This window comes from Malurus melanocephalus, unplaced genomic scaffold (assembly GCF_030028575.1).
Source record: "Malurus melanocephalus ecotype Western Australia unplaced genomic scaffold, MMel_1.1 scaffold_38, whole genome shotgun sequence".
Lineage (NCBI taxonomy): Eukaryota > Metazoa > Chordata > Aves > Passeriformes > Maluridae > Malurus > Malurus melanocephalus.
This window is the reverse complement of record NW_026623270.1, coordinates 144,691-160,351: the sequence shown is the minus strand read 5'-3', so window position 1 is coordinate 160,351 and position 15,661 is coordinate 144,691. Positions and strand designations below refer to the sequence as shown.

At 38.9% G+C, this 15,661-nt stretch overlaps 1 protein-coding gene across 1 annotated transcript in view; it reads right to left on the bottom strand.

Annotated features, from left to right (window-relative positions):
• Window positions 1-268: 268 nt before the first annotated feature.
• The window catches only part of LAMA2 (laminin subunit alpha 2), a gene marked incomplete at its 5' end in the record, with an annotated part of 156,271 nt that continues 140,878 nt past the window's right edge, over window positions 269-15,661 (bottom strand). The window contains 7 exons of the mRNA XM_057364457.1: window positions 269-528; window positions 2,977-3,199; window positions 3,800-3,930; window positions 4,277-4,430; window positions 7,869-8,024; window positions 10,371-10,560; window positions 12,052-12,164. Of these exons, the coding sequence (XP_057220440.1) occupies window positions 371-528; window positions 2,977-3,199; window positions 3,800-3,930; window positions 4,277-4,430; window positions 7,869-8,024; window positions 10,371-10,560; window positions 12,052-12,164 (1,125 nt within the window). The remainder of the gene's footprint in view (window positions 529-2,976; window positions 3,200-3,799; window positions 3,931-4,276; window positions 4,431-7,868; window positions 8,025-10,370; window positions 10,561-12,051; window positions 12,165-15,661) is intronic.

Here is a 15,661-nt window from a genome sequence, read left to right as displayed (position 1 = left end):
AGTTGGATTGAATGATCTTTATGGTTCCCTTCCAACTTGAGATATTCTGTAATTCTGTGTTCCACGAAACAGGAACACTCTGCAAAATATGTGGTCTCACTCATCATAAGAATGATGAAACATTTCCATTTCAAGCTATAACGAAAGAGACAGATAAAAATAACTGTTCTACTCCCTAAATGAAGGGGATGGAGGGAAGGGATCAGTTCATGCATTCCTGGGAGGCACACTGAAATAGCCATTGGAATATAACACAAACACGACTCAAATATTTGCATAAAGACATTTTATTATGAATGCAATGTAGATATAGATTTTTTTTTAAATCTGAGGTGTTTATATAAACAGCCCCATAATGGCTGAATGACATTTAGTCTGCAGGGCAYGACAGTGGTTGGACACCCTTCAGCTCCAAAGCTTTGCTAAAGTTGATCTCTTGAGGTTTTGCAGTACCCTTGGTGAGCTTCAGAGATCGAATACATCCTTTGAAACGGATATTAGTCGTCAGCCCAAACTGGGTCACACCATCTGAAGGAGGGAAAAAAATGAAAAAGGAATTATGTTACTTTGAGTTGATACTCGATTTTGTTCTTTGAGAGTCCTGCACGGGAACAGATGTCCCCAGCAATATACGGATGTTTTATCTGCTGCAAATATTCATTATTAAAAAATTACAAACATTATGAGTAAATATGATGAATGCTTATGTCAGATAACAATCCAGACTTCTTTTCTTTTTCCATGCTACTCTGACAGTGGCAGAATCTGAGCACATATAAACTGCCACTGTAACTCATATATGAAGCGTGCTACCTACAAACGGTGTACATACGATGCATACTTGCTGCTCTGCAGATATTCAATGTCTCAAGCTATTTATCCACAGAAAAACAGAGGGAAAAAGAAGGCCAAAATGGTTCCAATTCTCTGCTCTAACATCACACGAAAGCCAGTTCCTCAGGATGGATTTCAGAAGTCATTTACAGACTGGTTTTGGCAGTTTTTAAGTATTCATTTTTTTAAAGTGGTTTTTTTCCCCTTGCTGATAGCAAAGCCAGGGGTTTACTGGCTAATCTCTTCCACTAATGAAGGAGGGGATGGAAGTGAGGGTGGTTTGACTGGGAAGCTGGAAATACTTCTCTCAACTGCTTGAAATTCATGGCTCAGCTCATTTCTCAGTGTTCTTCCAAGTGAAAAAGTGGCTACAGGGGTGCACTATGATACAAATCTATGTGATTGATAAAGTAAGAGTTGCAGAAGTAACTTAACACTTGTGGAGAACGTCTGGCCATAGCATTATTCTGTTTCACAGAGGATAAGGTGGCTGAATCCATCTGTCTCTCCTTGCACAGGGAAGAGTGATACCAGGAGATGAATGTTATCTTTTATGGGTACCCAGGAATTCTTGTCCACACTATGGTGGTGAAAATTTTCTCTACACAGAAAACTCTCCATCAGCTAATTCTAGCTGGTTTACAACTSTTTTGCACTGTTTATGTAGCCATGAGAACCTTCAAGAAGACTGGAAAATACAAATACTAATTTTACAAAACGCTTAATACTTTATTTCAAATATTCTCAATATATTCTCAAYATCTAGACAATGCTAAAACAAATTGTGGATGAGCTAGACTAGACAGCAAAAGAAGAGTGAAGTGTTTACACGTGCAGTAGGTTTATTAAATAACTTCATAACTTTCCATGTGGCTGAACTCATGAATGTCACTTCAACCTGTTGTAAGTGTAGGCTTGCTCTGTACAGATTGCAGTGTTAGTGCGATTTGTGCCTCTCCTCTTGATACCCAGTCCAGAAYGAGACAGTAACTCCATCTGCAGTGTTCTTTCAGTGCTGGCTCATATGCTAAAATCTTGTTTTGTTATAAAAAGGCTGCCACAAAGCCGTCTTCCTTCTGGCACAAAGTTGTTGGTCTTTATCAGTAGTCATTGTGACTGAAGCACAACTCTCATATCTCCATACAAAGGACAATGTTTTAAAGTGTTCCAAAGCTTGGGAGAGAGGCTTTTTGGATGCATTGTATCCGACATTAGAATGGGRGAAAAAACAACTTCCAGAAAATTTGGGAATTAACTAATGCAGAGGTGTCTTGCCATGGACCTCAGTATGCACTAGAGCAGACACATACTGCAAACACACTTTGCTTTTTAGTTTTCAAGCTAGAGGGAAAATTTATTATAAATGCAAYAAAAWTGGTAMTTTGCAAAAATATTAACTGTATTTKCAGAAAGTAAACTGTTGTTARAATACTTATTGACTGTCTATGAAGAGATGAACACTAGAATTCATTATCAGCTTAGTGGGAGATGAAGCCAGCTACAGAGCTCAGCCCATTCTCGATACTGTTCAATTAACTCTGCATAAAGCAAGTTCTCTTGAGGGCTTCCAGAATACTGATTAGCAAATGTAGATTATGTTTTTTTTTCCCTTTGAAACCCAGCAGACCACAAGCAAAGGAATTAATCAGATGGTGTCTTCTTACGGCTCTGTGCAAGCTGTTGTTCATATTCCTCAGTTCCTCAGGTTTTACAGGCTGATTTAAACACACTGTGCACTGCCCCCTCAAGGGCATATATATGTTCTTTGCTATTCTTGAGTTAAATTTAAATATGCCAAATGCTGTTACTACCACAACATAACTATTGTGCTCTTACTAAACAGAAAGTTTTAAGAGGGAGGGTGTGTGTGTGTGAGCAGCAGAAGGCACAAAGTCTGTCTGATGCTCTGTAACAGTGCTTAAATTTGAAATGGGGCAGGGGTATCTGTGAACGTCTCTTGTTGCAGAACTCCTTGTTCTGAAATGCATCTGAATGCAGAAATGAGCATCCATGCCAACTGATACAAACTTGGTCTGTCTTATCCATCATTTTTAGCACACCAGTCCTAACTACACTTCAGCCATTACCAAGGCAGTGCTACTGGAGCATAGGTAAAGCACAATTTGTGCATTGCACGCTCACCAGGGTAGCCTCCAACAAAGAGAGGGTCGTTGGTGTCCGCCGAGGTCGAGGCCCTGCTCGGGCTCTCAGTCTCCACCTGTTTGCCATCCACAGTCAGCTCCAAGCGGTGTTTGATCTTGTTTGCAAGAACCTGGTGCCACTGTCCGTCACACAGGCTGCCTGGTGYGTCAGGCTCATAGACAGCAGAGAATCGGCCTGCACCATTGTCAACGTGAAACAGCACCTGAAAAGCATGGCATAGAAGTCAGAGAGTTTTCAAAACAGTTCTACAGTTCTTTTGGTTTGTTTGAAGTCAACATGGTTTGGCTGTACACACCAAAGCACTGATTTGATACTAGACTTTATGTGGACTGCTGCCCCTCTGGGATCTGACTTCTATCACTGAGCTAAACACAACTAGAAATATGCAAAATTGCTTTCTAAGTTGCCATTTTCCCACTTTTTTCATTCTTAGTTTTATGGTGTTTTACACCCTTTCAAAACCTYTACAGTGACTGAATAATGACTGGTTTTCCAGACTGAATGAAAAGATATCCACAACAGAAACTAGTATTATTAATGACAAAGCCTCTCCTCTTCTTCTACGGTCACTAATTTAAGACTCCTGCAGTTTCAGGAGACTCAAGTGTTACAGAATCTTTTAAAGAATCTTTTAAAAGTCTAAGAGCATCCAGATGTATGGAAAGTTGTAAGTGTAGCTCTCCTTCAAGAGTTCTGACATTGTTCCAAAAACCTTGAGATTGGGGTAGTAACCTTGCATTTAAACTACCTGTGCTGTCTGAAACCAGTCTTTATGAAGAGACAAAACTGCTTTGTTACTTACTTTTCCACCTRCTAATTCGATGCCAAGCCCATCCATTTTCTGGCTGCTGACCCCTAGGAGAACACCGTTCATTCGTGTTGTACGGAATTCAAATTCCACAAGCAGGTCTGTTCCCACTCTGTATGCACCGACTTGGAGAGAAAAGGGGAAGCACAATAAAATGAAGATAWGTACCTAATACATTATTTCTAATAATCATCATCACTCAAAGTATGCTGAGATAAAGGCAAAATAACTAACTCAGCATTGTTAGTGCACTCCATTTCATGTGAAACCATGTAAATAACTTTTATGGCAATTGTGCTTAGTGCAAGAGCTTGCCAGGAAGTCATACAGTCTCTCCTTAGGTGAGACAACTAAAAATGATCAGTGAGAGATTCAAGGATTGGTCCCAATTTGCCTCCAGCCAACAGGAGCTTTTGAAAGCAGAATCTCCTCTTTCTCTGTTCTTTGACTATCACCAGAATTGTTCATTACCTGTTTTGGCAAAGCCTGTTCCATCGAAGTATGTTCCCTTCTGTGCAGTGACAAAGCATTTCCCAACGTTGAAGCTGGAAGTTGGATTATCCAGGTCAACAGGTGATTCTGTCATTTTAAAATTTCTGATGCAGCCATCAATGCTATGAAGGACCTGCAGTCAATATTTCAAACAGAATGTAAAACTATGAGAAGCAAGCCTAAAGTATGCAATCAACTAATGCTTTTCCTCTGCTTCTCTGCTGGATTTATGGAGCTGAATAAAACTTGAATTTTACATGGCTAATCCTTAATAYCTGATTGTAATTGGAATCTACTCTTAGTCATACTGAGGATGAATTACATTACTTTTCAGGGATGTGATCTGAGTCACATCTATTCGGCTTAATGGAGAAGACATAAAATAATACACCGCATAATGAAACATAGCAAATTACATCAGCAATGCAGGAATTTAATGGCCTATACTTTGCCTTTTTAATTGACTAGGTTATGGGCTTTGCAAGCAGATGAAGATAGTGGATATAGTTCTCTGGGCTGCTGGAAATTTTACTAGGTGGGTTTTCTTTTTTTCTCCCTTTAATCACTTTACTCTGGGCCTAATGTTGCATGGTAAGACAGAGGTAATGCAGGAAACATTGCTACTAAAATGAATAAAGCCTCTGTAAAGGTTGGTGACTGCACATAGTCTGATGCCTGCAGTGATCAGGGCCACTCAGGTGGCCAGAGAGGGACGTGGAGGTGGGGAATGTGCTGAGGGGGGGATGTGCTGTGGAGGCTGAAGCTCCTGTGCAGGTTAGCAAACTGCAGCTCAGTTTGGCACACACGACTGTGACCCCCACAGGGCTCTTAGAGGGGCACACTTAGAACAGTTGTGTAAGCACCCACRATCCTGCCTGGGGCAGGGGGCACCTGCATGTGACCAGGACATCCCAGTGGGACCTCTGAAAGCCACTGGCATCTCCTCCAGAGTTCTCCCTCCCTTTTCCCCTCCAAGGTCTGCAAAGCTGCATTTTGGTTCTCAGATTCAGAGAGAGGCTTTGATCTTTGACTTAAAGAGTTATGAAAATCTATCCCTGATACCACTGGGAGAGAGGAAAATGATAGAACATGTACTTCGAGGAAGAAAAAGAAGATATTTTCATAAGCAGTGCAGTAGAAAGGAGGAAAATAAACATCAGTGTATAAAATCCAGCCTAGAAATATGCACAAATACAAAAAGGAAAAAGGCACACCTGCAGAGAGAAGACTTGACTCTGCACACTACCTCCTCTAGCAATATGCCAACTCGTAATTGGAAAGAATTTCCAATAATTTATTTTCTTGCAAATCAAAACTGTATGTATTGTGAAATTATATAGCTTATTACAGCTAAATACACCTGTACAGTATTTGCATGAGAACTTGAGCAGTATCAGTGAATAAATTCAGTTCTGAGCTGAACAATGCTTTCTGTCATTCTTCATAAATAGACCTTTCTGTAATTTCTAAGTGAAAGTCATCTCCAGATCAACAAATTTTGTTATCAAAATAGAGGAATGTCAGAAAAACCCCCAAATTGTCACAGCAAGAATAAACCACAGAAATGCAAGATTTGTAGACAATTTGATAACATTCCCTAAGTTTACAATTTTCTTTTCCCTATGGAAAAGCAAATCCAGTTATACTTTAGCATGGTAACAGGTAATATGACCTCTTTTGATGAAAGCAGAGTTTTGAGTGCTTAAAATGTGACATCTGCTGAAGCTAAAGAAGTGGGTATCAGTCTTCTACGCTGAAAAGGAAGCCAACCCACCTATGGTTACATAATGGATTACTGTCTAAAAGGCAAATGTGTATTTTGAAGAAAGTCCTAACTAAGGTAACACCTCCTTTTAACTGAGTTTGCTTCAGAGCCTTCACATGAAGGTACAACACAAGACTGTCTGACATCAYGGTGTATTTCACTGAGAGGGACTGGAAAGCAAGCACTGGTTTTCACACAATATTTGAAGTCACAGCTTCATTTAAATCCCAAAGCACATAAGATTGTCAGGACCTGACATGACTCTCATTGCCAGACTGAGCCATTTATCTKCATGAGTTCCTTCCATTACCTCTGACAAATAACAATAGGTAAGGACTTAGTGTCATCTTTCTCCTTAGATTAGTATTTGTAAATTGCAGATATTTCAGAGAGTATAATTTAATACTACTAGGAATTATATGTTGTGGACAGTTAAGTATTGCTTTCACTTTTCAGTRCCTCAGATTTGGTTTGGTAAATCCAAATGATCAGTAGATTTGCCTCAATTTGGGCTTTCTGCACAATCTATTATTTACTAAGAAATATCATCTTACAGGTCAGTTTTCTTTATGGAATACATCTCTCAGATGTAGGGTGYTTACTCATCCCCTTCATTCCTTATCTATGAGTCAATACAGGGACTTAAGCAGGATCTAGAATTCCTTTTCTGTATTTATTTTGTCCTCCTGAAGAAGAGGACTCTTGCCTATCCACACTGGTATTTTCCATTCCATAAACATCTTGGTACAGTGGTATTTATTCATGTGCAGCTTTTTTGGGAGTCTGTTTTGTTTCCTTCCCACATTTGTGTCTTGCCTCCTCTTCATAGATTCTCTGCTGCTGCCCAGGATGAACCCAGACAGAGCTCCTACTGCCATTCCATCGTTTTGTGTATCTGAATTGTGCTGCACTAGATGTCTGATATGTTGTTTGCTACAATTATAATTGTAGCAAACATATATAAAATATATATAATGTAATAAATTCACTCAAGCTCTGGCTTCTGCTTTGAAAGAMCCTTCTGCACAGAGAGCAAAAGAAAGCACAGAAGGGTTTTTTCTCCCATTGTGGTACTGGTGTATCTTGGGAGGTTGGAAGGGCATCAGTGAGGTGACTGGCATGGAGTTGTGCAGAGACAGTAAATGGCCTGGGTGAAAGAATACAGTGTTCGTAGTTAACTGCACAAAATTTAGGTCAAAATTATGTTTATTTCTCTGGGCTCTCTGTTTGCCATCTTCCATGTATGCACGGAAGCYGGGCATTTGAACCAAACAGTGATAATCTGGAACATGTAATTTGGAAACAGCAAGAGCACAACAGAATTTTCATGGCCTTCTTTCAAAAACACTCTCTCCTCTTTTAGTAACAGCAACACAAAACTGATTATTACAGTAAGCAGAACTGGTACTTTTTCCAGGGTAATTTTGGCTTCTGCTGYTCCTTGTAGGAGATTCTTTCACTCTTTATTAGCATTTGCTGCTACATTAATTACAGCCAAGAGGTACCCAGGAACCTATACTCTAGCTGTGCAGTTATCCAAGTGGATTCAAGTCTTTGCAACTTTCTGACTTTCTGCTTTTCCAAACAGTAAATAACTACTATTACTGTTGTGGGTTTTTTTTTTTTTTTTTTTTTTTTTTTTTTTTTTTTTTTTTTTTGAAAGAATGTTGTGTACCACTAAGGTCCATTTTATCCATATTCTTGAGCAGTTTGAGGGAAAAGCAAGGAAAAAAACAACTGGGAAAACACTGGTACCAATCAAGTCATACTTAAGGAGTATAAGATAACTTAAACAAAGTTGCTTACTGGACCAATTCTCCTGGTTGTGTAGTTAATGGGCAATCCTCCCACATAGAGCATTCCTACAACATCCAATATATCGGCCTTCTTGGGGCTCACAGTCCTGTTTGAAACACCATCTACTATGAGGTTTCCTTCTTGCTTCACTCGCATTACTTTTATCTGGAAAGACAGAAAAATGCAATACAATTATAGACAGCTTTCTGACAACCAAGCATTTCCAGATTGTAACTAATCTTWCAGTCCAAAATATAGAACAATACATGAGAAAATAGTAGGAGTGGTTACAGAAGTACCATATGGATAAAATTTACAGAACAAAGCTCCTGAGCCAGGTTTTGTGCCAACATCTGACTGTCTTTTAATTGCATCTGGGTCAGAAAGCACCATGGCTATTATTTATTAGAAATACTGAAAAGACTTGAGATGCYTTTAAAATGCTTCATTGTTATAATATACACAGCACAGTATTTTTTTTTTCCTGGAATCAGACAGTAATTTTAAGTACTGAGAATAGATAAGTACTTCAGAATAAATGCTGAATGTTATGGCACCGGTTTGCAAATCTTTATAGCAGCACATGTTTGCAGACAATATTGAGTTTATGATTCCACTAGCTTGGACATGCCTCAGATGATAGTTCATGATGGAGTAAATATAATACCAACTATGTTCTGTTGGTATTGTGGYTTCTGTTCAGACAAATGGGCTGTGAATCTCATGGAGTGAGTGCAGTTGCTGGAGAGCTGAGGAAATTCTAGGCCAATGTCTTTCCAAAGGTGTATACTGAAATCTCTACAAATCAGTAAAAGTAATGGTCTGGAATAAAAAGGGGCATAAATGTAAAATGCATCATGCATGTTAGCAGATTTCTAAACAGCACAGTAGTTGGCTCACCAGACTATCAAAGAGAGACAAACAGCATTTTTTGGCTTTTCTTTAGCACGGCTGCTTCTGCTCCAGTGTGACAGCTTATCTGTCATGCAGTAGGAATGACAACACTGACAAGGGTGGCCTGAAGGTGAGGTGCTGAACTTGGTGGTTACAGGCAACTGTAAATTGGAGATGGACAACTACACCTTGGGCAGAAGGAAGATTAGGTGAGTGAGGCAGGACCTGGGAACAGACATTCTTACAGAACAACTAAATAAATACCAGGATAGCAAAAGCACCAAGTGACTTCTGTAAGCCTGATGGAAGTGTTTTAACCTAAATCATTCCATGTGCAGAAAAGGTTGTCGCTAAAAGGGTTATTTTAAGGAGAAGGCCCTGCTTTCTCAGAAACAAAGACTGTGGCATTTCCTAAAAAATATAGCTTTCCCTCCTCCCCCTTCTCAAATTTTTTTTGTGCTTTTTGGGAACTGTGACTTTGTCTCCATTCTCCCCTACAGAAACAGGATCTACAACAAGGGGCTTTCTCTTGTGCTGCATGCCCAAAGAGCACAATTGTCCATTAAGAAATATATGCTCCATTTAGTTCTCTTAGAATAAAGAGGAAATRGCTAAAGAAGCAAAAGGATCATTTCTGTATGTACAGAGAGAACAGCAGAAAGGGGCCTTGGTCTGCTGCCAGTGCTCCTAGGCATCATATGAAAGAGATAAATGATTACTACAACTTCGTATTTTTCCCCTTATGAAATACCTTAGTGTAGAGCAGTTGCTATCATCAAAAAGTTCATGACTAAAAATCTCATGAAAATAAAATTCCTGAACAGAGTGGGAATGAGGCAATTAAAGTGTAAGAGAAAATGCAATTAGATTTTTTTTTCTCATTTGGGTATGAGATGTGGATGCTGAATTTCTAAATATCTGTACTTTTAAAATTCAATGTAACTTACAGGATATAAATTCAACACATAGTTATATGTATCYTTGTTTTCTCTGTCTTTAATGGTGCCTTCCAGAATGTCACCTGATGAATACACTGTGTGCCTGTTGCCCTTGGCCCAGCAAATAATATATTTCATGGCTGTGATAGTATTCCTTCTCTTAGCATCCTAATGCCACAGGCATTGCATATAATGYTCCCTCTCATAAAGTCACAGAAAGYGCTGCCAAATACATCCACRAATATCATATTTATTCTCTACTGAATTAATAATCCAGGGTAGGTTTACTTACAAATAACTAGTTTTTTTTTCCTTTGTTCTTCGCACTCTGGCTCAACAATGATATTATTAATGTAGAAASAACTGGTTTTAATGATGTATTCCATCATCCTGAGCCGATATTCACATGAGCCCTATTAAGCAKGAAGGAACATTTTCTGCTGTTCTTTACTATATGTGGGACATATTTTAAATATGTTCAAAAATATGTGCTTACTGAAGAATAAATTCCTGTGTACCAATGCATCTGACACAAAGTTTGCTAGATGATTTTATTTTCCCCAGAAAATCCTGGTTGTAAAGTTGGGCTTCTGTACTCTACATTTTACAAATATCTCAAGGCAAAACAAAGCTCACCATTAGYGTTACAAAGAATAATTTAGCATTGAGACTATTATACCTGGTGCCACTGGCCATCATTTATTTTGTTGGAAATCATTGTGCTGGTGTTTCCACTCCCCAGATCATAGCTGAAGTAAGGCAGACCGTTCTTTATCTGAACTGTAGCAAAGTCAGCGTGGTTGATGCGGGCCATATAAAACAGCAAGCCAGAATCAGCTGTTGTTCGGACTTCAAATTCAATTGTCAGCCTAGAAATCAAACACACAGGAAACAGTAACAAAGGAAAAGAAAACTGGAGTCAGACACTAGACAAATTCATCTGCTTTACATTTTTGTGTTTTGCTAAAAAAAATTTATAYAGTYAGYAGCCAATTTTACCTGTCCRTTAGAGTTCAAGAAAAATAATTTGSTTAYATGCAAATTGCATTTCACACCTATCTGATCCCTGGCAAGTGAGCATTCATTAGCTCCTTTGCTGTGGAGATACAAACCTACAATCTTGGCACAGAATTTCAAGATATAATTCTCAGCTGCAGCTGTAGCAGCYAGAAAACCCCAGCACTTGTAAAATTCCAGCAGCATTATCCATCATCCACACACATAATGCTCACAAAGAGGAGAGAGCTGTAGTGACAGCTGGCAAATGCTGACTTTCTAATGAGTTGTATTGCCTGAAGACAGGATKCAAAACTTTTWAAGATGCAGAGAGAAGAGTTTACARTGAGGATATAAAACACTTATCCTGATTTCTCCCAGGAGAAAATGAGGCTGTGTCTGAGCAAACCTGCTGACCCTTTGGACAGAATGGTAATGCTGAAAAACCTCCTCTACAGCAAAGAGCCTGTGAAGAAATTATTTAGATTCTCTCATGCTGAAATACTGGCAACACATCACTAACCCTGCTCAAGCTGAGCTGCAAAGTCAGTACCTGAAAGCAACTGATAATATAAATGTGAAAAATCATTGCATGGAAATGATCAGTCCAGGATCACTTGCAGTTTTCCAAAATTAGCGTATGTGGAAATATGGGGTGCAACATCTTTATAGGGACAAATGAGTGTGAGGCTAAGATAGATTAGGAAATGATAAGCAGCAAAATTGCTTCGTGGTGTGACATGGCACATTGTTTATAACCATGTGCCTTCAGAGCAAAAATGAACAACAAACAAGTTGTTGCTTCACAAATCCATTAAAAAGCTGCATTTTTATAAACATTCATAAAAGAAATTAATAGAATTCCTTTGCATGGCAACGCCTATATGTATATGTTGTTATACTTTGGGGTGGCAATGTCATTTTTCCTGTTTATTGTGCAAGCTCGATCTTAGCTATTGGAAGAAAGGGGGAAAGAGTTTTGCTTATTAGAAGAAATTACCAAGTTACTGAACAAAAAAAACTTTCTTTTGAAAAAGCAATCTATGAACTCAGCTGCACAACCTGGTGCCATTATTCTGTATGATCTTTTGCAAGTCAGGCTGGGATCTGTGTGTGCCCAAACCTTTACAAACAGAGAGATAAACTGTTTTTGTGAGAGCTACTTAGGTGGGCAATTCATTGCCTAGATTTCATACTTTAATGCCTTTTTAGATTTGCTTAATAAAATTAATTAGTCATGGGATGTGATCTTTTTCAGATTATGTCCATAGTTTTGGGAGATATGTCATAGCCTTTGAGAGAATCAGGAGGGACATTTTATTGTGACATTATTCCATCAAAACTCACTGCTGGAACGAACAWACCTGTTCTTCACTTTGGTGTCATCAAATGCAACTGCAATGTGGCTGTTCCTTGAAAGACCAAACTGCTTGCCACCTTCTAAAATTGATGGTTCTGTGTCAGCAGCACAGGAATCCTGCAAAATATACAGCAATTATACAAACTTCATATTTTGTATCTGTCTCAGCTGTGGATATGCTGGGAGTCTTCCAACTGCTCAGGACTGAGAATATTGCACCTAGTCTAGAGACGGGCCCTACAATTTTCCAGTGTGCTGATGTCTCATCACACCAGCTAAAGTAATAAACCAGTAYGACAGGAACTTGGTGTAAAAGCAGAGCTCATTAAGCTGGCTGTAAAAGCAAATAAAAGTAATATATGAACATTGCTGCTTTCATGCTTTCACCAGTGGACATTTACTAGAGTCTTAAGTGATTTCCAGGCAGCTCAGTGTACTCTTAGCACACATAACTGAGTTCTACACAGTAGTATGCCCTCTTACAGAAAYGAAGCAAGATTTAAGTTTTAAAGAGATGCTTTGTTGTCAACTTGAAAGCTAGTCACCTTAAAAATAATGAGTTAAAAGTAATTTCAGATCCTGCAGCTGTCAATGAGYTCTTCATTTTACTTCTTTATATTGTTTTACAATTGTATTCTCTGCCTAATGTGCTGTTGTTTCCCCCGGTGCTGTTGAAAGCCCCCCACAAACGATCAGGGAATTCGAATAACTGATGGACAGACGCAACAACTGTTGAACTCCCCCAGCTGTCTGATGCAGAGACATCACCCAGGCGGCAAAGACAGAAACCCCTCCCTGTCGTTCCACTTCTATTAATCTTGAAGTGGTGCAACAATGCAAGGTAAAATATCTTCCATCCACTATAATCTTCTCCTTTTAATTTCAGCAGGTCTTTTAATCTCTGGTCCTAAAGCTCTTGTACAGGGGGTGCCTGGGGCAATGCGAGACCAYGGTAATTACCAGCGTCTACTCATGTCTGGCTTTTGCCTCCCACTGAGAGTATTGTGAAGAAACTGCTCAAAGGATCTAACWCAACACAATATCAGACAATACCGCTGGGAAAGAAACAAACTTTGATAGCTGCAAGCTCTGTTTTTAAGCACTATGGCTGCTGTAATTTTGGATTGGTGACAGTCTCTTATTTAAGACCTGACTCAGCAGGGACCTGCAACGCACAAGGTGTGGTGCCTTGCTGACAGAGTTCTTTCTCTGAAACATTTTGAAAATGTTGTGAATGGCTTAAGCACTGAGATTTCAACTGCAAAAAGGAAATACCTTTTCCCTCTCACTGAGTTTGTCAGTAATGTTATATTTTTTGCTTTCACACGTCACAAAAATCTTCCTAACAGAATAGACCACTTCAAAAATACATTTTTCCATAATGAATGCTCTGGTTTGAATATGACAGAATAGAACACCATGCAATTATGACAAGAACAATTGATACATCAATGTGCAATGGAGAGAAGAAATGAAAATTCACTAGGACCAAGCAAGGTTATGAATGCATGATACCAGTCTTCCAGTGATCATCAAAAAGGAAAAAAAATATATTCCCATAATACAGGGTGAARTTTTGAGTTATTTTAAGATTTACATGCTTATCTAGAAGTTTAGCAACTATGTTAATAACAATATTATGCATATAATACCTTTGGTAACATTAGAGCTTGCTAAAATTTGAAGACAGGGAACAACTGGTACTGGAAAAAAATGGAAAATACATTCACATGCTTCTGTCTGGCACACTYTTACATTTTTCAAGGTAAAAGGAGATATTTTGACAGTAAATTAAATCCTAGGCTGGGGTATGTTAGTAAAGGGTCTGACCCTGACACAAGTTGCTCCCCRGCATCAGCAAACACTGCAGTTTTATTTCATTCCAGCAGGATTATTTTAAGAAAGGGCAAGGACTGGCCAACACACCATGGCGGTTGGAATCATAGCATACACTGATTATTTACTAACTACTTACAATAGTAAGCATTCTTTAGGCCGATATGGAAAAGCCAGCAAAAGGAAAAAAAAATTCAATAKCGTGTGTTTAAAAATCTTACATATTTTATTCACTTTTGTTTTATCTAAGGACGGCCAGCTTTGCAGCCTTCACAAGACTGTGCACTAAGCATGGATCATCAGCCTGTATTAAAATATGTCAGCTTTGTTTTTTGAGCAGTGGCCTTAATGTGCCCTGGCTGCTTTAATAATCTCCCATATTACATGGGAGCCTGAACTCTACAGCTGCTCTTTACATCAGTCTGGTAAAATGTCAGGGACTTGACTGGTAGGTCAAGAAGCTCAGTGTACACGGCAGTGGAAATGAAGAACAGAAAAGGCCACCGGTGGATTGTCACACATTTTCCATATTCTCACTTGCTGTGTTAGTAATTACAAAGAAAGCAATTAGTAGGGAAAGGGAGCACTGAAGCAWTGCCCACAGGTCACTGAACACTGTTAATAACACAATGCAGAAATGTGTGCATCAAAAGCAAAGATACCGTCGTGGAGTCAAAAGCAGGAGTAAAGCGGGCACTCTTCGTTTCAGCGGCAAGCGAACCCTGAGGGGCCGGGAATAACGTGAGGCAGAAGCAGCAGTTACCCAGGGCTCAGAAACATTCTGGCATTCCTAGCAAGAAAAAGCTAACTGCTGGCTGGTGTATTCCCCAAATCTCCTACTTCTGGATCTTGTCTTGTGTTTAGTACAGGGTAGTATCTCCCCATTTTTCTCATTTGGAGTTAACTGCCCTCCCCTTTTACATGCAGATGGACACATGTAGATAAAAAAGGTCCAAAAAGAACTTAAATAGAATACAAACCTTATTTAAGCCTCGTATGTGAAAAAACTTTATTCTGCTGCACATTTTCCGTATACAGTCCTTCTACAGTGAGATTCTGTATAATTTACTGTTGTATGAGTGCCATCTCATGAGTGCTACCTCATTACCAGACTGTAGTTACTTTAGTGCAACAGTCACCTGAAAAATACTTCGAAGAACTGACTAATATGAAATGCAACAGCTATCCAAAAGTTTGCCTTATTTAAAATAGTTTCCAGCATACTAAAATACACTATAATAGTCTTCAGTATATGAAAACAGTTTCATTATTTCCAAAAGAGAAGTGGAGTAGTGGTGTTTTAGATTTTTAGATTTTTATTTTTATTTTAGATTTTTATTTTTAATTCCTGTTTTCAATTATTACTGCTCTGGATATGCAATATACAAAACTACCTAGTTACAATGGGACTAGTTTCTGATATTAATAAGGAGATCTCTTCCTCTCAATTTTGCTATTTTTAAAGTTAGTGTTTATAGTCTTAGAAAGTGTTCACTTGCTCTTTCATGCTCCACTGTGGTTTTTTTCTGTTTTGTTTATAAGGCTTGGTCAAGGGATACTATGACTAAATTCCTTCACAACACAGAGCATTACACCAGATAATCCTTTTTATCTTTTGTTGTCAGGCTCCTTACCTTTCTGTTGCAGCCTTACTGCACTGCAAATTTGCGTTGAACTCCAAACAGAAAAGCTGCACTGGAGCCCTTGTGCTGCAACTACTCCACCTTGTGGGAACGAATCACAGCCGCTGCCCCAGAGCACTGCGAGGCCGATATTTA